Here is a 26,057-nt window from a genome sequence, read left to right as displayed (position 1 = left end):
GGAACCTCCGTCTCCGGGTTCAAGCAATTCTCCTCCCTCAGCCTCCGGAGTAGCTGGGATTACAGGCATGCGCCACCATGCCCAGGTAATTTTTGTATTTTTAGTACAGACGGGGTTTTGCCATGTTGGCCAGGCTGGTCTCGAACTCCTGACCTCAGGTGATCCATCTGTCTCACCCTCCCAAAGTACTGGGATGATAGGCGTGAGCCCACCTCACCTGGCCGTAGTAGTAGTATTCATTTTTAAAAGGCTAGCAGAGTAGATTGAAATTAGGTTCTACGGGACCTTAAATGTCAGACTAAGGAGTGCAGGAATCTTTCTAGTGACCAAGATTTCCCCAGCAAAGGAATGACATGATCATAGCTGTACTATTAGGAGTGTCTCTCTCTGACGGAGAAGTAATCAAATCTCTTAGAAATGAGGTGGTGATGAATCCAGGGACTCTCAGTAGAGGGACTCTCAGCTCTGTTCGCTGGCCTCCATGCACAAGACTGGTCCAGCCCCCATCTCTAACCCATTAAAGAGTGTGCCCTCTCTGTCCTTGAGAAAAGGGGACCCAGATAATTTTTTCTGGTAATAGTTGAAGCTGTGGTTTAAATAGGAAAATCAAGGTCTTTTGTGAAAAAGGAGAATACAGTTGTTTGTTTGGGAAGGGTATGAAGAGGTATGTGGGGAGTAGCAAGACACTCCAACCTGGTTTCTTCAAATCTTGTCTCACACCCTCATGCCATTCTTCACACTGAGGCTGGAGCAATCATTCTAAAATGCAAAGATGATCCTATCATTTCCATAGTTCTTGATGCCCTTTGTAAAAAGTGTAATTTTCTTAATCCAGTTTATAGCTAAGTGGGTGAATGGTGACACCAGATAACCACAAGAAGAATTGGTTTGGTGGGAGAATGAAGCTACTATATGTTGAGGGCCTAGCTATGATGTGCCCATCACCACCCTATAAAACATATATATTCTATACCATTTAGACCTGCCTTGCCAAAGAGATATAATTATCTCCATTGAACAAATGATGATCCTAGGATGCAGACTGTAGTGATTTGCCATGGACCTAGAACTAGTGAGACATAGAGCTGGGATTTGAACCCAGGTGTGAGTCCAAGCCTGTGTATTCCATCTCAACACACTGTCACCAAAACCCATTTGTTCTAAAAGGAATTGGGAGTGGGAAAATGAAACAGGGTGGTCTTTGAGCAAGATGGGTCTTCACATTTTACATTAATCTTTCTCCCCACCCAAAACCTTTTGTACCATGGTCTTGATTTGACCCCTGCATTTAACCCTCTAGATTTGGTATTCATCTTAATTCCACCCCTACAATTTTTCATCAAATTTGTGGTCATTATTTCCTCAAATACATTTTCTGTCCCAGTACCTGTCTGGGCTTCTGGTGACACTCCAATTGCACATACATTACACCACCTGGCATTCTCTCACAATCACTGAGGATCTGTTCATTCCATAAAAAGAGTTTTTCTCTATGTGCTACAGTTTGGATAATTTCTATTGACCTGTCTTCAAATTCACTGACTGAAACCCAAATTTGGCTGATAACCAGTATCTGACATTCTATCCCAGTGGTCTGTGGAGGTAAAAGAGTTAAAAGATAGATGGAAATGCTGGTTTACTTCATTAATACCTTTTAGTCTTATTTCAAGCACTGATTTCATATTCTAAATCACATTACAATGTTCCTTTGACCTGTGCTCCATTCCAAGTGTACCAGAAGTACAATCTGAAGTGCTTCTCAACTTCAACTCTCATGAAATGACCCATTTTGTATGAGATCCAATGCACACTTTCAACATGATTCTGAGTGGTTTAATTCAAACCACTCTATCTAAAAATGCAAGTAATATTGACCTGTAAGTAAAGGGATAATAATACCTAAATACTCTCTGGGGACTTGTATCTGTGTTTTGCTAGTGTCACTTTTTATAAATTTACTTTTTAATTGACAAATACAATTTTATTTATAGTGTACAACGTGATGTCTTGATATATGTACACACTGTGGAATAAGCAAATTACGCTAAGTAACATACTTATCACCTCACACACTTATTGTTTTGTGGTGAGAACATTTAAAATCTACTCTCTTAGCAATTTTCAAGTGTACAATATATTATTATTAACTATCATCACCAAGATCTCCAGAACTTATTCTTCAAGTCTAACTGAAACTTTGTACCCTTCAACCAACATCTCTCCAGCCCCTGGTAACCATCATTCTACTCTCTGCTTTGATGAGTTTGACTTCTCCAAAAATTCCACATATAGGCGAGATCGTGCACTATTTGTTTTTCTATGCCTGGCTTCATTTAGCATAATCCTCCAGGTTAATCCATATTGTTGCAAACGACAGGATTTCCCTCTTTCTTAAGACTGTCTGGTATTCCATTGTGTATATGTACTGCAGGTTTTAATCCACGCACCCACGGATAGACGTTGTATCTTGGCTGCTGTGAATACTGTCTCGATGAACATGAGAGTATGAATACCTCTTTGAGACAGTGATTTCATTGCCTTTAGATATGAAGAAGTAGAATTGTTGAATGATATAACAGTCCTGTTTTACATTTTTTTACAAATCTCTATACTGTTTTCCATAATGGCTGTACCAATGTAGAATCCTACCAACAGTGAGAGTCCTCACAACACTTGTCATCTTTTGAATTTTTGATAATAGCCAAGCTAATGTGTCATTTAAAAGGGCTATTTAACTTCTTAAAACAGAGGGAAAGAAAACCTTACAAAACTATGAAAATATGGCATTTGAGAAAGGTCTACAAGGCCTAAAGCTTTATTCTTCTTTTTTATTAAAAGCGGTTATGTTCAAGCCAAAAGTACTGAAGTAGGAGGCAACAGCTTCCTAAGTGGTATTCCTGCTGCATCTCTCACCAATCTAAACATGCCATCTTCAACAGGGCAAAGTGACTTTAAAAAAAAAAAAAAAAAAAAAAAAGTCACGTCACACCTCTCTGCCTTAAATCCTCTAGACTTTCTATAGCATGCAAAATAAATGTTAAAGTCCCCACAATTACCCACGAATTACCCATGAATTGCCCTTCATGGTCTCCTAGTCTCTGACCTCAGCTGCTCCGCCTCCTCCCTTGCTGATCACAGGCCAGCCACACAGGCCTCAGCCAGGCCACTCCTGCCTCAGGGCCTTTGCACTTGCCTTCCTTTTGTCTGGGACACTTTTTCCATAAATCTCTGCAAGACAACCTCTCTCACCTCTCTCGGGTCTTTTTCATTCATGCCTTCCCTGACTGCATTATTTTCAATTACAATCCCTCAACGATAGCCTGTCATTTCCTATTCTCTTCCCCTGCTTTATTTTAATCAACAGCACTTACCATAATCTGACATGCCATATGCTTTACATATTTACCTAATTTTCTGTCCCACCCTACTGGAGTATAAGCTCCTTGAGAGGAGAGAGATTTTTGTCTCCTGTTGCAATAAATAAACCATCTGATGAATATGTGAATAAATCATCTCAGTGCCAGACCATTAACTAGTTCTGCCATTAACTAGTAGCCTTACCCTGGGGAAGTCAATGTCTCTGAGCTTCAGTTTTCTCATCTCAGAGTTAAGTGTAAAGAACAAATATATATATACACACACACACACATATATACACATATACATATACACACACACACACATATATACACATATACATACACACACACACACACACATATATACACATATACATACACACACACACACATATATACACATATACATACACACACACACACATATACATATACATACACACACACACACACACATATATACACATATACATATACATACACACACACACACACACACATATATATACACATATACATACACACACACACACATATATACACATATACATACACACACACACACACATACACATATACATACACACACACACACACACTTTTTTTTAATAATATGGAGCTTAATATACACATGGGAAAGCTGGGTGGTGCTGGTAGAAGTGTTTAACAGCCTCTTCGTTGCAAGGTAGAGTAAACACGTCTTATATGGGAGAAAAAAGGGGACAAAAACTTCAATAGAGTTACCGAAACCTTCACGGCAATTGAAAAGCTATTTGTCGGGTGGATCACAAGGTCAGGAGATCGAGAGCATCCTGGCTAAAACGGTGAAACCCCGTCTCTACTAAAAATACAAAAAATTAGCCAGGCGCGGAGGCGGGCGCCTGTGGTCCCAGCTACTCGGGAGGCTGAGGCAGGAGAATGGCGTCGGCCCGGGAGGCGGAGCTTGCAGTGAGCCGAGATCGCGCCACTGCACTCCAGCCTGGACGACAGATCGAGACTCCGTCTCAAAAAAAAAAAAAAGAAAAGCTATTTGTCATTCAGTTGGTGCAGATGCCTGGTCATTTCTTATGCGTCACTGCAGACCTATGTGTTAGGACTGGCAGCAGGATGAAAGCATGCACCAGCTATTCGCCCGGGAAGGCAGCTCTCATTTTCTGCCCATGGGAAAGTAGAGCCCCACACAGACTCCATGCCAGTGGGCTTTCCCCATTATGTGGCCACCCCACTGCATATCTGTACTGAAGAGCTGTCAACGTTAGGCCTGGTCAAAGACACACCTGCCAGGCACAAGTTATTCAGCCAAGAGCAAGGAACTGGGAAATGGTTCCCGGGCTCATCTGTCCTCAGGTAGCTGTGACTTCCTGCTCCTAGTGTCAACACATTCCTGAAATTCCCCAGATGACCCTCCCCAGTCCTCCCTTAATGTCCTTGTGAGATGAATCAAAACTCTTCCATGCTTCCCAATGTGAGTGTCACTGCCACCCTGACAAAGGTCATATGCTGAGGAAACAGAATGCTAGTGGAAGAAAGGGTAATAAGAATGTCACCAAGCACTGAATCCATATGAGGGTGCTGGAAGCAAGATGGACGCAGGCTCCCACTAGAAACAGCTCCATCCTGACCTGACAAGTGGCAGAATTATGGAAATCAGGAAACTGGAAAAGGGTCATCACATTAAAAGATGGTTGAGATTCAAAGGACTGTATAGGGGTTTTTAGGAGAGAACAGACATATGGCCAAAAAAATAAGATTTCTTTTCCTACAAAAACACAGCGCTGATTCACCCTGAGTAGGCTTGGTTCTTGAAGGCCACATCTGAGGATGTGTTCACTCAGCTTATGTTAAGCATATTTTTGAAAGATCGTTTTGAGTTTGTTCATGGTAATGTCTACCATGCCGTATCACTGATTATTTCCATATTATCATGAATGTTGGAATCTCAGCTGAAATCTGGAAGTATATAGGGTGGGACCTACATCAGAAGGACATCCATCTGCAGGCACCACTGTTGCTCCCAAGGTCAGTGCGCTCAGCAAGGAAATTTGGTCTTGGTCAACTATAATTCTTTGTCTAAGTCTGGAACACTGATGACCCAGGATGATGAAAAGTGTTTCTCCTAATAACACCTAGTGGTTATGAACACATAATAATACAATTATCATGGGCTTTTAAGACTCTGTACGTAAGAATTTAGGGAAAGTTCACAGGTTCTTGCATCATTGTTCACACTATTTGGGCCTAAGGTATGCCAAGCTAAATGTCTATTTCTCCATATGGTTCAACCATGTTGCTTTAACCGAATCCCACTTCCTAGGCTTTCAGTGGTAACATTCCCAGTTATTCCTGGAAAAATAGAACTGGCACTGTTTGATTTTGATTGCCTACCAGGAAAAAAAAAAAAAAAATGTGTACATTGTACTGGACCTAACAAATTTCATTCATGGGAATTGTTTTATTTTTATTTACCTTATTCATACACATTGTTCCAAAAAAGAATTTGAGAACACTTACAAAAATATATACATGAGATATGTATAAGATTAAAAAAGGAGTGGGTCAGTAAATATCTCCCCTTCTTGAATCCCCAAACATTTGGCAGTGATAACCATGAACAGTTTTACCTACACCTTCTGTGAGAACTGGAAGTATGGAAAATCTACTCTGGAGAGTGTCTTCTGCTACCCTCAAACTCATTCACAATTATTAAGCAGAGGCGTGAAAAAGCGCTCCAGGTGCAATGGCCCAGCTGTTAATCTTCGCTGTGGGCAGCATCCCTCAGTGGGCTTTGTACTTTCTTGACTGCTTCTCCATTTCTATCATTTCAACATTTTGAAGGCATTCCACATCTAGAAGCAAGACCTCCTCCAACCCTCAGGCCCTCTCTGTAGTTGCTTTTCTAAACCTGAGCTACTGAGGATCAGGACTCAAACCTGCACTGCAGCACGTCCCCTGGTCACAAGATCTGGGGAGAGGACGACAGAGAAGATCGCTGCTCCGTGGAGAGAGCTTTGCCTGAGAACCTGCCTTCTGCCACCTAACAGTGTGCCTGCTTCTTGCTTTACTCAAATCTGTTGCGGCTATCTGTGTACTGTGGCTCTGTTTTCAAGTATTCACCCAACTGGTTACAAATTTCAATAATCTGGTTAAATGCCCAAGCGAAAATGGTCATTCCGTCAAATTAAGGAGGTTTCTATCCCTTGTCAAATGGCTTTTGACTTAAACCACTATCCACACATATGCTTTGACTGGGGAATATACACTTAAAGCCATGCTCAGATACACGGAGCAAAACAGTAGGTACGGAGAATCACCGCTTATCCTGCTTTCTTCAGCAAACTGGACCTCACAGCAACCAAAGAGTGGATAAAGAGAAGTCTCTATTTATAGAAATATTTCAGCTCACAAATTTAAAAAATGCTAGAATTAGAATATTTGCAGTTTCCAAGCAAATAATGGATTGAGACAATGATCAGTAAGGGGTTGCTAACTTCACCAAAAGAAAAGGAACCAGGGCCGGGCACAGTAGCTCACACCTGTAATCCCAGCACTTTGGGAGGCCAAGATGGTGGATCACCTGAGGTCAGGAGTTAGACACCAGCCTGGCCAACATGGTGAAATCCCATCTCTACTAAAAAACAAAAACTGGCTGGGTGTGGTGGTGGACGCCTATAATCCCAGCTACTCAGGAGGCTGAGGAGAAGAATTGCTTGAACCTGGGAGGCAGAGGTTGCAGTGAGCTGCTGCGCCACTACACTCCAGCCTGGGCAACAGAGTGAGATTCTGTCTCTGAATGAAAGAAAAGAAAAGAAAACAAGACAAGACAAGAGAGAGGAGAGAGGAGAGAAGAGGAGAAGAGGAGAAGAAAAGAAAAGGAAAGGAACCAGGTATTAAATGCCTCCTGAATGAAACACACCACCACTTACAGATGCTGATCAGGCCTCTGACTCTCGGTTTGTAGAAAATACAAGAGGACAAATGAACATGATCATTTGGTCAAGACTGAAGGAAATAGGACAGGCTGAATTATTTAATTTCTTAAACAAATAAATAGCAAGGGAAAGAGAGAGAGAGAAAGAGGAGTGAACTTACAGATGAAAAGAAACTATATCAACCAATTGCAATGTATAGGCTATCTGGCTCATGATTCAGAGAAACAGTTTTAAAAAACATTTATGAGACAACAGGGGAAATGGACTCACTGGAGATCTGATGATATTTAAAAAGTATATTTTAGGTATTAAAAATCCATCTTATCTTTTAGAGATATATACCAAAATATTCATGGATGAGTTGATAGGGTAGCTGAGATCTGCTTTAAATATGCTAGGATAGAGGAGGGGGAGGGAGTGGGGATGTAGACAAGGCATATTTAGCCATAACTGAGACCTGTGGAAGCTGAGCGAGCAAGGCTTCATTATACTAAGCTATTTTTGTTTGAAATCTTTCACAATTGCAAAGTAAAAAACAAATATCTTTTAAAACTCAACTGAGAGAAATGATACTGACAGAAAATCTCCTAAAAGATAGCTGGTCCATTGCTTGTTTTAGATGTAATACAAATAACTTCCGGGTTAAACCAGAGCCACCAGACAAACATGCTAGCAACTGCAGGGAGGCAAGGGTCAAATTGTCCCTTGTTGGGAGAGGGTCACAAAGGGAAGAGCAGTGTGACAAATAGCCACGAGACTCACGCACTGCTCACCCCAAGGGTGCCATCAGCAGTGCTGCTGAATGCCTTGCAGTACAGTGTCCTCCTAAATGCCTTGCAGTACAGTGTCCTCCTAAGTACTCTTGAAAGAAATTTCTTTCTGGTTCCAGAATCCAAAATATGTGTGATTCCCCCAAGCATGTACATTTTTAGAATCAGTAAGTAAAACTGAAATCCATCACTGTTTCACACCCATTAGGATGGCTATAATTTTTAAAAATAAATAAATAACAAGGGTTGGCAAGGATGCAGAGAAATTGGAACCCTTGTGGTTCGCTGGTGGCAATGTAAAAGTATAGCCGTTGTGGAAAATGATATGGCAGCTCCTCAAAAAATTAAACATGGAATTACCATATGCTCCAGCAATTCCATCTCTGGGTATACACCCAAAAGAATGGAAAGCAGGGACTTGAAGAGAGATTTGTACACTCAGGTTCATCGCAGCCTTATCCACAACAGCCAAAAGGTGGAAGCAACTCAAGTACTGATTGACAGGTGAATGGATAAACCAAATGTGGTCTATAGATACAATGGGATAAGAAGGAAATTTTCATACACAGTGAAACATGGATGAACTTTGAAGACATTATACTAAGTAGAATAAGCCATTCATAAAAGGGTAATTACTATATGATTCTATCTATAGGAGGTCCCTAGAGTAGTCAAATTTAGAGAGACAGGAAGCAGAATAGGGGTTACCAGGGGCTGGGGGAAGGAGGACTAGACAGAGCTTAGTGGCTATGGAGTTTCCCTTTGGGAAGATAAAATAATTCTGGAGCTAGATGGTGGTGATGGCTATACGACAATGTGAAGGTACTTAACACCACTGAACCATATGCTTAAAAAATGGTTGCAATGATAAATTTTATATTATGTATATGTTACCACAATTTTTTAAAAATGAAGTCCATCATGCAACCAACTGATTTTTCTTCATGTTGTTGCTAGGAAACATAGAGCCAAATTTATGATCAAGTTTTATAAATTATGTAAGATTACGACATGCATTCTTTGCGTATTTCATTTCACTTACTTTTCCTTTGGCCTAATATTTACCTAATTCTAATGCATGTGAGCTGGCTCTGTCTTGCATATATTTTAATTTTCCTTTAATCCATTTTATAACAAGGCCCAAGATAAATGGCTGGGGAGAGTGAGAACAAGAAAAAGAATATTATGTTTTATATTATCTGCATTTGATCCTTGATTGCTCTGTATTTTTCCTAAAAATGCTAGTTGGGTTAAACTGAATAATGAGTAACTTTTTTAGTTTTAGTTGTTCTCTATACCTATGTTTCTCTTCTTAAAAAATTTAATTAACAGAGAAGCAATAGAAAATATTTGTTTCTCCTGCACATCCTGTTGAATGTATTTTCTCTGTAGAAATTTAAGAAATGTCCACCACATTTGTAAAATAAATCTCTCTCTCGTCAAAACTTAAAGGTAAAAAGGTCAGTCAAGTGGGTGGTCGCTGTACACTACTGCAAAGAGTGAAAAAATTAGCCACATCTGATCAGCTCTATAGTTGAGGCCAAAAGAGAAATACAGTATTTTCTGAGAGCTCTGTATTGACACAGAAGCAAACAACCAGTCTCACTTGGACAAGTGGTGAGAGTGAGGCTGACAGAGAGTTTAATAATATGGGCTTCTCAGTATCCAGCCAATATTAGGTGAGTTATCAACTAATGCTGTCTGTTATCCTTCAAAATCCCCGAGTTACGGGACTCATTTGGTGTTATGAAGGAGAGGTGATGGATCCCACAGAGCCTAGTGATGTTGGCGTCACTCTCCCAGGGACTTGATCACAGCTTATCCAGAGTGAGGAGAGCAGGTGGTCCGCCAGGGAGCACCTGTCCGTCTGGTCTGTCATCCCTATGCCAAGGGCTTGATGCATCATTTCCTGACACTCTGACAACAGTCCTAGGAGGCAAACAGCTTTCTCGTCATGTTACAGATGAGAGATGGGGCTTAAGAAGGTAGGAAAAACTTATCTAGAGTCAACAGGATTATAGGACTCCAGTGACCTCTGGGAATTCTGAATTCTTTACAGACTCCTCCATAACCTTTTTGTGGGAGGACGGCTTCACTTTCTGGTTCTTACTTACAACCCAAATGGGTGAAGTTGATGGATAAGTGATCTCTATACCAGTGAAGTGTTATTATATGAAACATTATCTAATCTACTCCCCTCTACAATGAATTGTGCGCCATCCTCCAACCTATAGTGCATGTTCCACGCTCTAAACATCCAAACCCACCCTCCTCTGTGATTCCATAACTTGTTCTTTTCTGGACCAGCCCAGGTCAACGTGGCTGCACCATAACAGCCCATGCTTTCCAAACCAAAAGAGATTTTCGACACGGGTTTTCAAAGGTCTCTTTCTCCTTCTCTATATTATCTGACTTCTCTACACTCAAGAAGAAAATAAAAGTTGAAATCATGCACAGGATATATAAAATAAAATGCATCTTAAACCATGTCTCCAATGACCATTGCCCCCTCAAGGTGCTTGAAATTACCCAGGGAGGAAGGCCTATTTTTATCTCCCCAAGTGCTCTACCATTTAAGAACTTTGCATCAGCTAGCAGCCTGCAGTTCTGACCATCTTGTGAATTTAGATTGTTTGGCTAATTATAAACACATTACAATGTCATTCGTTCTGGCCTTTTTCCTGGAATGAGTGGTTGCCCCTCCAGAGCTCACAGAATGGGCTTCAGTAGTTTTCAGTCAAGATTCAGGGAGAAATACACCACACCGGGACTCGGTTATTTACCAACATCATGCTGGATATGTGCCAGTGAGACACCAAGACACTTCCCTTTGAAGTCTGACATATTGCCGGCTGCTTCCAATGATGTTTTCTTGGCTGGCAGACAAATAACCAGGGCTGATTCAAAACTCACCTCCCACTCACGCCAGGGGGGAAACAATTTCTTGTGATTGGCTCATCTTACGTGGATCTCACTCTCCTTGGAGGGGCCGAAGGTGAGTACCCCAGAGAGGTGCACGTCTCTGGGCTGCTGTCAGCCGCGGGCCCCTGCTCTGGGACCAGTCCATCCACACAGCTGTTCAAGAAAAGGTCCCGTGAGCACTCGGCACCTTAGGCTGTCAACAGAGATGTGCCATGTGACAAACAGCACATTTTCCTAAGGCCTCGGCTTGGCTTTTGCTCCCCCCACTTGTTTGAAAAATCTTCAGAGAATCTGACCCAAAAAACATGTTTTCAGTGGTTTGTGGTCAGAGAGACATTGCCATCAGGTTACTGGGAGCCTAAAAATTCATGACAATCCAAAGAATTTGCAGAGGTACTTCTGCTGTTGCTGCTTGGTATCAATTTCTGAACATTAAGGTTTCTCACTGCAGAATTTTACCTTTCACCAAATAGCCTGGACACGAGTTCCTAAATGGTACAGGTTCATACCTTCAGATCCAGCAATCCCACTGCTGGGTATGTACCCAAAAGAGAGGAAATCAGTGTATCGAAGATACCTCTCCACTCCCAGGTTTGCTGCAGCAGTTGTTCACAATAGCCAAGATTTGGAAGCAACCTAAGTGTCTATCAACAGAAGAATGGTAAAGAAAATGTGGTACCTGGGGAGGCTGATGCAGGTGGATCATGAGGTCAGAAGATCAAGACCATCCTGGCTAACATGGTGAAACCCCGTCTCTACTAAAAAGACAAAAAAATTAGCCAGGCGTGGTGGCGCGCGCCTGTCATCCCAGTTACTTGGGAGGCTGAGGCAGGAGAATCGTTTGAACTCGGGAGGCAGAGGTTGCAGTGAGCCGAGATCACACCACTGCACTCCGGCCTGGGTGAGAGCGAGACTCCGTCTCAAAAACAAAAAAAAAGAAAGAAAATGTGGTACACAATGGAGTACTCCTCAGCCATAAAACAGAATGAGATCCTATCACCTGCAACAACATTGTTAAGTGAAATAAGCCCAGCACAAAAAGACAAACATCATGTGTTCTCACTTATTTGTGGGATCTAAAAATCAAAACAATTAAACTCATGGAGATGAGAGTAGAATGATGGTTACCAAAGGCTGGGAAGGGTAGGTAGTAGGGGTACGCGAGAAGATGGGGATGGTTAATGGATGCAAAACATAATAGTGAGAAAGAATGAATGAGACCTAGCATTTGATAGTACAACAGGGTAACTATAGTAAGAACTGTATATTTAAAAATAACTAAAAGAGTATAATTGGATTGTCTAACACAAAGGATAAATGCTTGAGGGGATGGACACCCCATTTCCATGATGTGATTACTACGCATTTCATGCCTGTCTCAAAACATCTCACATGCCCCGTAAATATATACACCTACTGTGCACCCACATTTTAAATTAAAAAAATAAATAATGATGAGTTCAAAGAATTTTGAGTTAGCAGAATTTTTTTTTTAATGTTTCAATGTTCCAAAACAAAGTCAATTCTCAGTAATTGAGAAGAAAGGGTCTTAAAGGCTACATAGCCACTTCCGAACTGGTTAAGGATGACCACTCTAGCATCTGAATATCTCAAGTAATGAAGAAATAATTACCCTACATCCCTGGAAAGTATTAGTACAATATTAAAACTGCAACTGTAAAATCAGATCCACTCCCTTACCCTTATTGAATTATCATAAACTAGGTTTTATGAATATGAACTAACTTTCAAACTGAAATTATTCAGAAAGAATACAACAATATTTATTGAATATAATCTCCAAAGTTAGCATAACTACTAGTGTGGATGTGACATTATATACAATCCAATCTACGTCATTGAAATTTTTTCATTTGTTCACTTTATTTTGTCTATCCAAGTTCATTATTTTTCCATTTCTACTTAACTCGGTGTGTATTTACTATTCTTGGTTCAATATTTTATAATATACGACCTCATAACAGGGACACATTATATCCTAGCTACCTAATATCCTCCAGGTTTATCCCTCATTATTTCAATATAATTGTTCATAGCACCGTTTTCACTCTCAAATGTATCCTAGTTTGGATGACAAATTTATGTTCAAAGATAGTAAAGTTTACTTTTTTTTTCCAGACAGAGCCTCGCTCTGTTACCCAGGCTGGAGTGCAGTGGCACGATCTCGGCTCACTGCAACCTCCGCCTCCTGGGTTCAAGTAATTCTCCTGCCTCAGCCTCCCAAGTAGCTATGATTAGAGGTGCATGCCACCACGCCCAGCTAATTTTTTGTATGAGGTATTTTTTAATTGTACCAAAAATCTTCACAAATTAAGCTTGGAATCCCCCGCCCTGCATTTTCCAGTCTTTTCAATTAGTAAGCTTTGATTTTCTTGTGAAATTACATCTTCTTGACTGTGGAGTATTTTTAAGGCAATGAGTAGCTGGTCTGTGCTGAGAACAAACACCTCCACAGAGGCTGGAACCAGGCCCTCCACGTGGACAGAGTGGCCCGTGGTCAACGGACTGTCATTTTCATTAACATATTGACAGCCAGAGAAAACCTTTCTAAGACAGGCCCAGCAGGGTGGCAAAAGATATTCTCATATCTGAGGAAGCCTCTGCCATGTTTCTTTAATCTGAGTGCCTCAGTTTATCTGCCTATAAAGGAGCACAATGATGCCCACTACACAGGGCGGGCGCTCTAAACATCAAAGGGGTGAGAGCCAAAGGGCACTCACAGCCACCAGGAACAAAGACAGGAAGTAATTGCAAAATGTGTGGCTCCACTTCCAGCTTGCAAGCAGAGGGCTCCCACTGACTTGAAAGAGAGCATCACACACAGGCAGGAGAAGCCCCCAGGAGGACCAAGCCTATTACCTTTGTTCTCATTGTCTGAAAGGGCAGAGGAGAGGGAGAGCCACAGAGGAAGCTAAGAATGGTGGGGGCAGAAAAACAAGACCAGAAGAAAAACTAACTGTTGGGCTACAAAAGAAAATCTGTGAAGACTGTAGGCCAGGGACAGTTTCTAAGGAATCATCTATCTATTCTCTGATCCCTTGATATGACCCATTCATGCATTTCTCACATTGGAATGCCTTTATCCCACACTCTATCTGTCCTTCCTGACATTTCACATTCTAATCTAAAAGCTTCATGGCAGTTCAATAGTCATTTGTAGAGCGGATTAAATTTCAAAGTTCTTATGTTGGTAGCATTCTAAAGGTAAGGTATATTCAAATGATTAACCAATAGATAATGACGTTGTGGCCAGGTGCAATGGCTCATGCCTGTAATCCCAGCACTTTGGGAGGCTGAAGCGGGAGGATCTCTTGAGGTCAGGAGTTCAAGACCAGCCTGGCCAACATGGAAAAAACCCCATCTCTACTAAAAATACAAAAAAAAAAAAAAATAGGTGGGTGTCGTGATGCATGCCTGTAATCCCAGCTACTTGGGAGGCTGAGGCCGGAGAATCACTTGAACTCAGAAAGTGGAGGCTGCAGTGAGCTGAGATTGTGCCAGTGCACTCCAGCCTGGGCAACAGAGTGAGACACATCTCAAAAAAAAAAAAAAAATGATATTGTAATTGATGATACTATTTTATCACAAAATATGAAGACCTCCAAGGCTGAAGAATGGGTTTGAACAAGTACAAGTGCCATCACTGTTTTGGCGAACTCACAGTCAAGGGAATGTAAGACATCCTCTTGTGCATGAATACATGCTACTACAGTCAAATGGAAAAGCATGATAGTAGTAGTAGATGTTGCTCCAACCAGTATTCTCCCAGCAAAGGCTACTTCTCAAGACTCCTTCAGGGCACTCTGAGAAGGCATGCAAGTATACAAATTGATGTGCTAAATGGGCTTGGCTGCAAATCATGCTTTTGTGCATGGATCCAGCTGAAAGTTGTCTCTGAATCTATCAGGTCTTCCCAGGGTTCCTTGAACCAGTGCAGAGAGAGTCAGGGAACATCATGACAAGAACATGGATTCAGGGTCAATTAGACTTGGGCTCAAACTCTAGTTCCAACAACCACCTCCGTGGCCAAGTGGCTCTGGATAAGTCACATGGCCTCGCTAGGAAGAGGAGTATGAGTCCATCAGCTTTGCAAGGGGCTGGCAGGATGAAATGTCCAATGTATTCCCAAGAGTCAAGCATTGTGCTGAGCTGACCTTTCCATTGCAGTGATAAACCACTCAAATCCTCTACTCCACCCTAGGCCGGGGAACAAGCAATAGAAAGTGAGAATCATTCTGAAGACATTAATATGAAATGCTTGCCTATACTTAACCAAAATAGGGCCTTAATTTAAGCATCTGGAAGAGCTAAACTGCACTTCTAAAGTAAGAATTCTTAGATGTCAAACGTATTCTATTTTATGATGTGTATAATTCTGCCTCTTCTATGTTGTTAACTTGTAGAAATTGTGCACATGATTCATCTCTTCTAAAACCACACATGCTGGCCATGCACAGTGGGCCTCCCAGGGGCTGCCTCCTGCTCCAAGAGCCTTCAGTCCTGAATACATAAGAGGTAAAGGCCAAGGGCTTAGAGTTGCAGAGGCCTTAGAGCTCACCCGTCAGCCTCCTCACCGAAAATGGAGGCTTAGAGAGGGGAAGTTGCTTGCTGAAAGTCAAACAATGAAGGCCTTAGGTAAGAATGTTGAGTAAGCTGCTATAAACCAAACCTGTCCACCCCAAACCCCTGCTGCAAACAAACAAACAAACAAAAAAAAGGCTTGCCACAGAACCTTATTCCCTGTATTTCCAATTCTGTAGTCAAACAATGTCATCAGCCCATCTGGTACTGAGTCTGCCCTTCAAGAAAGAAGTTTTACTTCAATATCACAACAGAGGGAAACCCACTAATAATGGGTTAGTGTCATTTACTATTTCCCAATATGACATAAGACCTAGTTTCTCATATGCCTGGGGTTGGCAAATCTGAGAGACTGGAAAATAAATAAATAAATCATTAAAAGAACCCTCTGAACATTGATACATGTGACATTTGCTGTCCCATGATAACAGACACCATGCTGGGACAGGAAAGTTAGCAAATCAAACATTTTAGCACATGTTTTAGAGAGTCCACTAGGCCTTCTACAAAATCAACTTCTCCATTTAAATTTCTGAGCACAATGATCTCTAATCATATTTTAAAAGGTGATAGCCTACACAGAGCATGATTTACCAACACTGAGGTGGAACTGTGTCCCTGTTTATAACTCTCCAGCTGCTAATCCTCACTGATGCCTAATTCTGGTTCCATCTCTGGGAATAAGGGAACAATCTATTTTGAATGTGCTCATTTACAGACCAGGTTGTACTGAGGCTAATTTCCAGTTCAAACGCACTTCAGGGCTTCAAAGTGGTTTTGTACCCTCAAAGGAGACTACCATCAAGACCAGAGTAGGACAGAAGCCTACAGGAGGCGTGAAATCAGGGGACCTCACGTTTTTAGGATGAGAGACATCACAGAACCTGTCTAAAGGTAGAGGGGAAGGAACCAGGGGAGGCAGCTGAATGTCCAGTTGAAATTCCAGAGGACAGAGGTTGTCATTTTCAGTGGGTAACACAGGGATGAACCCCAGAGCACTGTTAGAGAGAAGGGGAGGGGAGGTGGGAGGGGGGCCCAAAGGAAGGAGAGGTAAGGAAGGAAAGGAACGGAGAAAAGAAGGCAGGCAAAGAAAGGGCCATGTGCAGAGATATTCTGAAGGAAGTTTAGATGACATGAGGCATGGAGGGAAGGAAACACGGATTAAAAAGGACCTCTTCACCAAACAGTTTGGAATTTTAACAGAGAAGTTCCGCTCAAACACATAATTATACATTGTAAGTATACCACTCAGTGATTGGACTTTGCTGAAAACATTTTTAATTAATGTTTTCTCTTAAGGAGTGTGCTTAATTCATGATGGAGAAGAAAGAGATCATTCCATTAGACTGATTTTTGTGGAATAACAAGTCAAAACTACTTAAATCCCAGTCTTTAACAAAGTGAGAGATATCCATGTGGGAAAAAAAAAAATCCCTGCTAGCAAAGAAAAACTCAAACCCTAAATTAGCAGGTTAATTCACAGTGTGGACATAAGAAATAGCATACTCAGTTTGATATTTGGTTGTCAACGTGAGAAAATAAAGCACACTAAATTCTATAGAATAAGCTTTTCCAACCCCAGAAATTACTAGGAACTCAATAGTTTTCTTGGCTGTAACAACTTGTAAATATCTAGAAGAGCCCAGATTTTGAAGCCCTGAGGACACTTGCTAAAACTAAGAAATTTGGCACTAGTCTTTGCACACAATTTGGGTTTTCTTTCAGAGTTGATATCTTACCAAATACAGCCATCTGTGTTCCCTCTGGGAAAGGTTCGACTGTTCTGTTGCCATTGACATGATGTTTGGCTAGAAAAAAAAAAGAAAGAAAGAAAGAAATGCAAGTTTAAGTGTAAAGTTCTAACACATACTAACACATGTCATTAAATGTGTCAATGAGCCTATTTCTCCTTTGAGTTAAAAATGCACCCCAGCTTACCCTCTGAAGAGAGCTTCAATCGTTTTGTTTTTAATCTCTGTTGCAGAAGGGCCTAGAGATCATCTAGTTCAGGTATGTCATTTTATAAACGAGCAGGCTGAGGTCTGAGCTTGTGCAGAGCTGGACAATGGGTGGCTACAGACCCAGCCCAGCCTGAAGGCTCCTGATATCCGGCCAGAGTCCCTCTTGTGCCAGGCCATTTCTAGAAAACAAGGAAAGCTCCAACTTCCAGGCTGAACTGGGGGTGGGTCCCCCTGAAGACTCCTAACAATCAGAACACTGATGCACTCGGTATTTAAAGTGAGAAGTAAAAAGGGCAAGGTACCATTGGAACCAATTTTTCGAGAAACACAATAGCAGAACATGTCATTTCACTATAACACAAGCACTGTTCACCCAGGCCAAAGATACAAGCCTTCTTAAGGGCCAGAGAGATATTCCAGTGCCTCCAACTGCTCCTTATCCCCCCAGGTCCTTCTAACCAGTCACCCTTCCCACCCTAGTAGACATCAAGGACTCAGAAGTAATAAGTGACCAGGTTATTGTTTTCCAGCATTAACTTGATCTTACAATCCCCCAAACTGTGATCAATAGAGAATATGAGTATTCCCCATCTATGAGCATTTTTTTAATAATATCCTCAGCAAGTTTTGAATATGAGCACTTATGTGGAAAACACAAAAGACAAGGATAGCTAAGACGCTTCACACTGCATCATGGGCACAGACGCTTTGATGTAATGGGTCACACTGGATTGGCTGGGCTCAGGCAAAGGGCTCAGCACTGAAGCCAGGCTTGGAGGGGTCTAGGGAAGGATGACACGGTTCCTGCCCTCAAGGAGAGTACAGTTATCTTCAAGAAATAACAATTGCAAAAACAAACATTAAAGAAGGCATATAATTATGTGCTAAGTCCTGCCATGTGGACGGAGAGTTCTGCAGGAGTGCAGGAGATTGTAGCAGGAGAGCTGCTGGGTGGGAAGTCAGACGTGCTGCCTGAAGGCACTGCCACTCCTGGAGTCCAAAGGAGAAGTCAGGTTTGCAAAGGCGAGGGTGAGGGAGCAACTTGAGTGAGGGCCAGGAGTCATCTTCCTGGGCCAGAGAATAATCTGTCTTGGTGGAGTGGAGGTGCTATTTTGAGAAGCAATGGCAAGTAAATCTCTTAGACTGAGACCAGGTCATGGAAGATCTTGAGCACCCATCCAAACCCATGGGAACCACAGGCAGCCTCTGCAGTACAGATGCACATCTTTTAGAGCCTGAGGCTTTCAGGGTTCACTAGTTCAGGTAGCCCTTAGGGATTCCATCAGTTCCCTTCTGGGGCTTCCAGTAGTTCTGAAGTTATTGTGGCATTCCTACAAGCAGAAAGCCTGGGAAAAGGGAGGAGCTAGCCCAGGGTTCTGAGGGCACGGTGGTGAGCTCAGTGGCCTGAGAGAGGTTTGTAGCCACTAACTGGCATGATTAGCAGATGTGTGATGGAAGGTCCTAGATGTGTGACAGAAGGACCTTGTCAAGCATTCACTGATCTGGTTAGAACCACTGGTTACTGAATTCAAATAAACATGCTGAGCTTCCATGTGGAGATCAAAGATCTGCCCTTTGGTTCTTGCCTCACAGCCCTGTCAGTGGTTTGGAAAACATTTGCCTTGACCCATATCACAAGTCAGAAACCTATTCAAACTCTTGAAACCCATGAATCCCACTTGTAAGAATTTATCTTAAGAAAAAAATGCAAGAGGAAAAAAGGCGATATACATAACATTTATGAAAGTATTACCTGTATTAATAAAATCTTAAAATCAACTAAATATCCAAAAGTAGAGAAATTGCTTAGAAAATTGTCATTTATGATTTATCAAATGAATGGAATATTACCCAACATATTTTAAATGCAGCCTTGAGAGAGATATAGAAATGTGGGAAAATATTTGGGATAATGGTAAGGAAACACAACCCTATTACGTCTTCTACGTAGATTATAATGACAACTAATTAAAATACGAATATTTATGGGAAACAAATGGCAGGAGAACATAAAAATGAAAATAGAAAGACTATGCAAGACATTTATTTTTATTAATTTCCTTTGTCATTGTTAGATTCTTTTCTTATTGTCTAGGGTGAAAATGTTTGAATTCAAAAAATCAAAATTATAGATTTTTCTATTTTTTCCACAGCAGTTGGTTTCCCAGGACAATCCACTGAAGTCTGTCAATGGCCCAGCTGAAACCCACATGTTCCCAATCCAAAGTGCACCCTATCTGACATCTCCTCTGAACACCGCAACACCACACAGATGTCCTCCCACCCTAAAACGGCTTCTCTGCCAGCATCCCCCACCTTTGGGAACAGGCCTGCCATGCTCCTGCTTTTTAGCTGTCCTTATCCCTTCTCTTCCCTTCACTCCCCACATCCAATCTGCCACCATAGCTAGCGACTGTCCCCTCCCAGATACCTGCAGCATCCCCCTCACTTCTTTTTTCACTACCCAAGCCTCCTTATCCCCAAGTATCATGACTCCTTTTCCTGGATTCCAACATCTGCCTTCTAACTCTTCTATATCCCATGTCCAATTCATTTTTCCCAGTGTAGCCACAATTATCTTTCCAAAGGGAAAAACATCTAATCATGTGACACAAACTCCACGACCCCTCCTCCCCCTTCCAAGGCGCCCCACGACTCTGAGGCCAGGGTCAAAGCTTTTCGGCACAGCCTGAAAGCACCTGCTCAGTCAGAACACCAGCATCCCTCATCCATCCACCACAGCCACCCTGGTCTCTTGGGACCAAGGGCCTTTGCTCTGCAGCACTCACCCAAGTAGCACTCTGCGCTTATGCTATTGTTTGGACAGGGACTGCATCTATCAGTAGACTGCAAGCTCAGGGAGGGCAGCGGTCGTAGCTCTTTGACTCTCCATTTCCATAATCCTCTCTCAGTGTATGGACACAGAACAGGCATTTGATGAGTAATTTTTAAATCAGCGAATGAGGTAAATGGTACTAAAAAATCTCTTCAGCCATTATGAAAGATACTTTACTTGATAAGTTAAAAATATAGATACACAGTTATGTCTCACTTAACAACAGGGATAGAGTCAGGGAAATCTATGTGTTGTTAGGTCATTTTGTCATTGTGCAACACAGAGTGCACTTACACAAACCTAGATGGTAGAGCCAACTACACACCTAGACTATGGCTATGTGGTATAGTCTACTACCCCTAGGCCATGACCTGTACAACATGTGACTATACTGAATACTGTAGTCAACTGTAATACAATGGGAAGTATTTGTGATCTAGATATCTATAAGCACAGAAAAGGTACAGTAAAAACACAGTATAAAAGATTTAAAAAAAAGATACACCTGTCTAGTGTATTTATGACAAATGGAACTTGCAGGACTGGAAGCTGCTCTGGGTAAGCCAATGAATGGTGAGTGGGTGTGAAGGCCTAGGCCATTACTGAACACTACCATGGACTTTATAAATATCACGCACTTAGGCTACATTCAATTTTTTTTTAAATTTTCTTTCTTCAATACTAAATTAACCTCAGCTACTGTAACTTTTTACTTTATAAACTTTTAAACTATTTTTTACTTTTCGAACAGCTTAAAACACAAGCACATTGTGCAAGTATACGAAAATATTTTTATATCTTTATAAGCTCTTCCTATTTTTAAAATTTTCATATTTTACTTTTTAAAATTTTCTGTTGAAAACGAAGACACAAATGCACACACTCGCCTAAGCCTGATCAGAATCATTAATATCACTGTCTTCCACCCTCCACATCCTGTCCCACTGGAAGGTCTTCAGGGGCAATAACACACTTGGAGCTGTCATCTCCTATGGTAGCAACGTCTTCTTCTGGACACCTCCTGAAGTACCGGCCTCAGGCTATTTTACAGTTTTTTATTACTGCAGGAACACACTCTAAAATAATGACTGAAAGTATATAGTCATCTATGATCATTATCAATTATATACTGTACATTATCAAATGTGCTGAACTTTTCTATGACTAGCAGTGCAGTAGGTTGTTTACAACAGTATCTCTTCATGCCTCTGTGTCCTCATCTGTAAGAATTTCTTCATTGTAAGTTTCCTCATTTGTACTTACCTCATGGGGTGTTTTGAGAATTAAATACAAAAAGCACTCAGAATGGTGTCCAGTACATAACAATCTCTATATAACAGTTAGGCTGGTATTATCACCTGTGTGTGAAGTTTACTTTCTAACAGGTCTGTTTCAGGAATGGCAAATACACATTAGTCACCTCCTCTCCACGACCATAATCATGGCAGACATCACTAATCAACCACCGCACACTTTCTTGATCCTTGAATGTGACCACAGAATCTTTTCTCAACACAGTACCCATACAGTCTCTTATCACTTAGAGGTGGCACATGTGATGAAATCACTTTGCCATTCAGGTTTAAATGGATAAAAAACAAAGATAGCACAGGGGAAGAAGTCATTTTCCTTCTCATTTCTACACTGTGATAAAAACCCTCTGAAAATCCCCCACACTATATATTGCTCTAGGGATAAAAGAATAAGGGGAAATCTGAGAGCTACTTTCCATTCCATAATGAGAGAATAGCAAGTTCTTTACAACCAAGAAATGACAGCTCTATTCCTAGAAACCAAGGTGGAGTTTCTAATGACATTTTCTCATTGAAACTCTGCTAAGGCACGTATTTGGGGGCCGAAGAACCAAAGATCCTTTAAACCCTTCGTATAGGTTCAGTAAGAATTGGGGGGAGGGTGGGCTAACCTGGGAACCTAACCCACCATCTACAAATTTGTTTCAAAATCAATGGCATGTTTCACCACAGAAACAAATTTATTAAACAGAAAAGTCATTCGTTGATTGAGTCCTAACTATTGATTACCAGTAGAGTGTGAAATGGAGACAACAGGGACATCTGTTGTCCAGCCATAGCACAGTGGGTGCCTCCCATCTGGTGGGTTGGGCACATGCCCCAGCCCCTTCTCTGCTCCCAGGGGCACACACCAAAGCCACATGATCTGGGAGGACAACCTCTGCTGATGGCAGTGATGTGTCCTCCGCCAAGAAGATATGAGGACAAGAAACAAATCTTGAGAGCCCAGGGCTTGCAGAGCAGCAGTTAATTAGACCAAGACTGGGTCAAAGTCAGCTTCTGGATGTTGAAGGGGATCTGCGGAACATGTTCAAAAGCTTAAGAAGATGATACTGACATTGCTTTTTATTTTGTTTTGTGAATGTCTCATGCACTTCAAATTGTTTGACTTTCTTCCTAGAAAAGGGCATAGTAAAACTGCTTGACAATGCACCCACAATAATGCAAATTCAGGCATAAACCAATCAGGGATGAGTTCCCTGTCCTGTGCTCAACCGGAGATGCCTATAATTCATATCCTCTGGGTAAGGAGGGTGCAGAAAGCAGTGGGGACTGGGTGACCAGGGGACACCACCTAACTGGAGATTCCAGGAACAGCAGCTACCATCTTGGAGGTCCTGGTTAGCCACTAGACACAAAATCATCTCAGGACTGGAAGAGTCTTGGATCAGACTAAACTCTCAGAGCTGCCGGTCAGCAAGAAGTACAAGCTAATCAGGTCATGTTATTAACCCCATGCCAACCCAACCCATACCACATGCTCCTAAGAGGTCTGGACTGACTTATCAAGTGTTTCTACTGACCAATCCAGTTGCTACTGCACCAATCAGCCGAGAGGAGGGTCACGGTGGGGCTGGAATAAAGTGCATTTATCTCAGTAATATGGTAATAAAAATTTGTCAACCCCCCAACAAAATATGATCTCACAGTCTCTCTTGTTATCTGTTTCTTTGTGGCTCCTTCTCCAGGTCACAAAGTCATGGTGGTTCAGGATACAAGTCAGATAGGAATTAAGTAAGGTCCTTATGTGACCCACAAGCCCTGGCCTCAGATCAGCCACTCCCATCTCTGCAGCAGGCCCCTCGAGGACACTGAGCATTTTGGGCCCTGATCCTGCCCAGGTCCTCTCCACAGATGCTAAGGATAAGGTGGCTGTCTCAAATCTGGGGCAGGGGCTCTGAGAGATGACAGAGTCACGCCTCTAGTCATACATGTCCAGGAGAACTGAGGTTCTGTTGTGTTTGTCCCTCCCAGCTCCTACAGTGTGCAATATGGTGTTTTAAGGTGCAAGTAAACCAAGAGTGGGTTTTGTCCCCAATAGCGGCATGCTCTCTATATCAGGAGGGGGTGCATGGGGACGAACATGGTGCTGGGCAAGTCACTGGGAGGGGCTGCTCCCCTCCCTGCCAAGCATTGCCCCCACTCATCCTGTGTCCCAGGAGGTCCCAGTGCTCCTCCCTGACCTGGAAGGCAAGCGACAACTGCCAGCTGGGACCCGTGATGAGGAGCAGCAAGGCAGGGAGTCCCCCAGGAAGGTCCCAGTGGGAACGAGGCAAATGTCCGCAGCTGCTGTGGGTACCCGGAAGGCGAGACTGACTCTCCAAGCTGGAGGAGAAGGGGAAGCTCATTGCCCTCCCCCATGGTGACCAGGGACTGTATGCAAGTGGGGGGCTGCCCCCAAAACAAAAGATATGTGATGGAAAAACAGAGGACAATTGGACAACAGTGAAAAATCGCAGCACCAAAAACAAATCATGTGTCATTCAGGATTTTAGCCTCCTGCTCTGACTGCTGGCCTCCCTACAGTCAACCCTGCCCTCCACTACCATCTCTCTGCTCCCTTTGCTCCAGATGCAACAAACCAGAGATGCACCTCCCAGCTGGTAAGGGAGTGGATGCACAGCTCAGGCAACCCCCATACCTCCCAGCTCTTCCTGCAGAAGAGCAAGTCTGAGCTTCGAGAGGTCAGAACAGGATGGGCAGAACAGGCCAGGCTGAAAGCCCAGCCTGCACAGTAACCCGTCTTGGTGAGGCATAAGCTGGTACCTAGCGTTGGGTCATTTGACTCATGTTTTCATTCACTGGCAAGGATGTTCTCTGCATTGATATGTGCCAGGAGTTATAGTGTTGTGGGGCAAAGATAAATTTCATAGACACTACACTCAAGGACCTCCATTTCATTGACAGCTTATTAAGAAAAATCCTAAGAGAGGATTTTTAGCCCAAAGAGTGAGCAAATAAGGATGAGGATACATTTTTAAAAGAATAAAGTATTATGCAAATAGAGGGCCTTCTTCCTTCTGATGATTTGCCTGCTGCATTTCCTGAAGTCTGCTCAGTGCACAAGCCCACGAGTGTGACCACAAGCCTACGATGGCAAAGCTGAATGGAGATGTCCCAACCACAAGCCCCTTTTTATTCATTAAAAAAATTGGCGGGCAGATAGCAGAGTCAAGAGAGCGATACCATCCTGGCCAACATGGTGAAACACCATCTCTACTAAAAATACAAAAATGAGCTGGGCATGGTGGCGTAGATTTGTAGTCCCAGCTACTTGGGAGGCTGAGGCAGGAGAATCACTTGAACGCAGGAGGTGGAGGTTGCAGTGGGCCAAGATCGCGCCATTGCACTCCAGCCTGGGTGACAGAGTGAGACTACGTCTCAAAAAACAAAAAAAAAAAACCTGGCCTAAGGTGAGCCTACCATGCCACCATTCCCTGAGGCTGCAGATTGTCAGGGGAGTGAAGAAAGGTGATCACAGGGATCCCCCATTAGAGTGCAAGAGGAAGCCAGCGGCCCTAGAAGCCAGCATGGAGACCATCTCTCCAGGCTCCCCAAAGCAGGCATCCATGATTCTGCAAAAGACAAAGGTTGCATCACCAAAGAAAAAGGGAGGAATGATGGGAACTGATATTACGCAGATAAATTGTTAATTATATAAATACACAACAGATGTTCAGTCACACAAGAGAGACTAGCTTTGATTCGTGCAAACGGCAAAACTTGCAAAAACAATGCTAAGCACCGACAAGGCTTCAGTGAGACAAGCTTTCTCCTACACTGCTCATGGAGCATGAAACGCTACAGTCTATTTGGAAAGCAGTCTAACAATAGGTACCAAGAATGCCAAAAGCCAGCCTGGGCAACATAGCGAGACCCCCATCGCTACAAAAAATAAATAAGTTAGGCAGGCATGGTGGTGTGCACCTGTGATCCCAGCTACTAGGGAGGCTGAGCCAGGAGAAACATTTGAGGCCGGTAGTTAGAAGCCGCAGTGAGTTATGACTGTCCCGTTGCACTCCAGCCTGGGTGACAGAGGAGACCCTGCCACAACGACCACCAGCAACAAAGAATGTCAAAAGCATTTCCACCCTTCGACCTAGTCACTGCAGTTATAAATAGCTACTGTAGGAGATAATCAGAATAGGGATAAAGATTTCCAAAGATGTTTACAACAGAACTGTTGATAATACCGAAAAGCTGTAAATAAGCTGAATGACCCCATAAATGGAGAATAAAATTGTGACACCGTTCTAAGATAACAGTATTATATGGTAACTTTTAAAGTATGACCATAAATAATTTTTTCCTGGCATCAGGAAATAGTAATAATACATATGGAGTTAAGTGGGGAAAAAGTGAGAT

General features: G+C 42.4%; 1 protein-coding gene across 4 annotated transcripts in view; it reads right to left on the bottom strand.

Moving 5' to 3' along the window:
* The window catches only part of MSRA (methionine sulfoxide reductase A), a 423,943-nt gene that overhangs the window by 261,202 nt on the left and 136,684 nt on the right, over positions 1-26,057 (bottom strand). For all 4 annotated transcript variants that reach the window (XM_050801122.1, XM_050801123.1, XM_050801121.1 and 1 more), the window contains one exon: positions 17,322-17,390. In XM_050801122.1, the coding sequence (XP_050657079.1) occupies positions 17,322-17,390 (69 nt within the window). Of the gene's footprint in view, positions 1-17,321; positions 17,391-26,057 lie in introns of those variants that run through there.

This window comes from Macaca thibetana, chromosome 8, assembly GCF_024542745.1.
Source record: "Macaca thibetana thibetana isolate TM-01 chromosome 8, ASM2454274v1, whole genome shotgun sequence".
Lineage (NCBI taxonomy): Eukaryota > Metazoa > Chordata > Mammalia > Primates > Cercopithecidae > Macaca > Macaca thibetana.
This window is presented reverse-complemented; position numbering and strand designations above follow the sequence as displayed.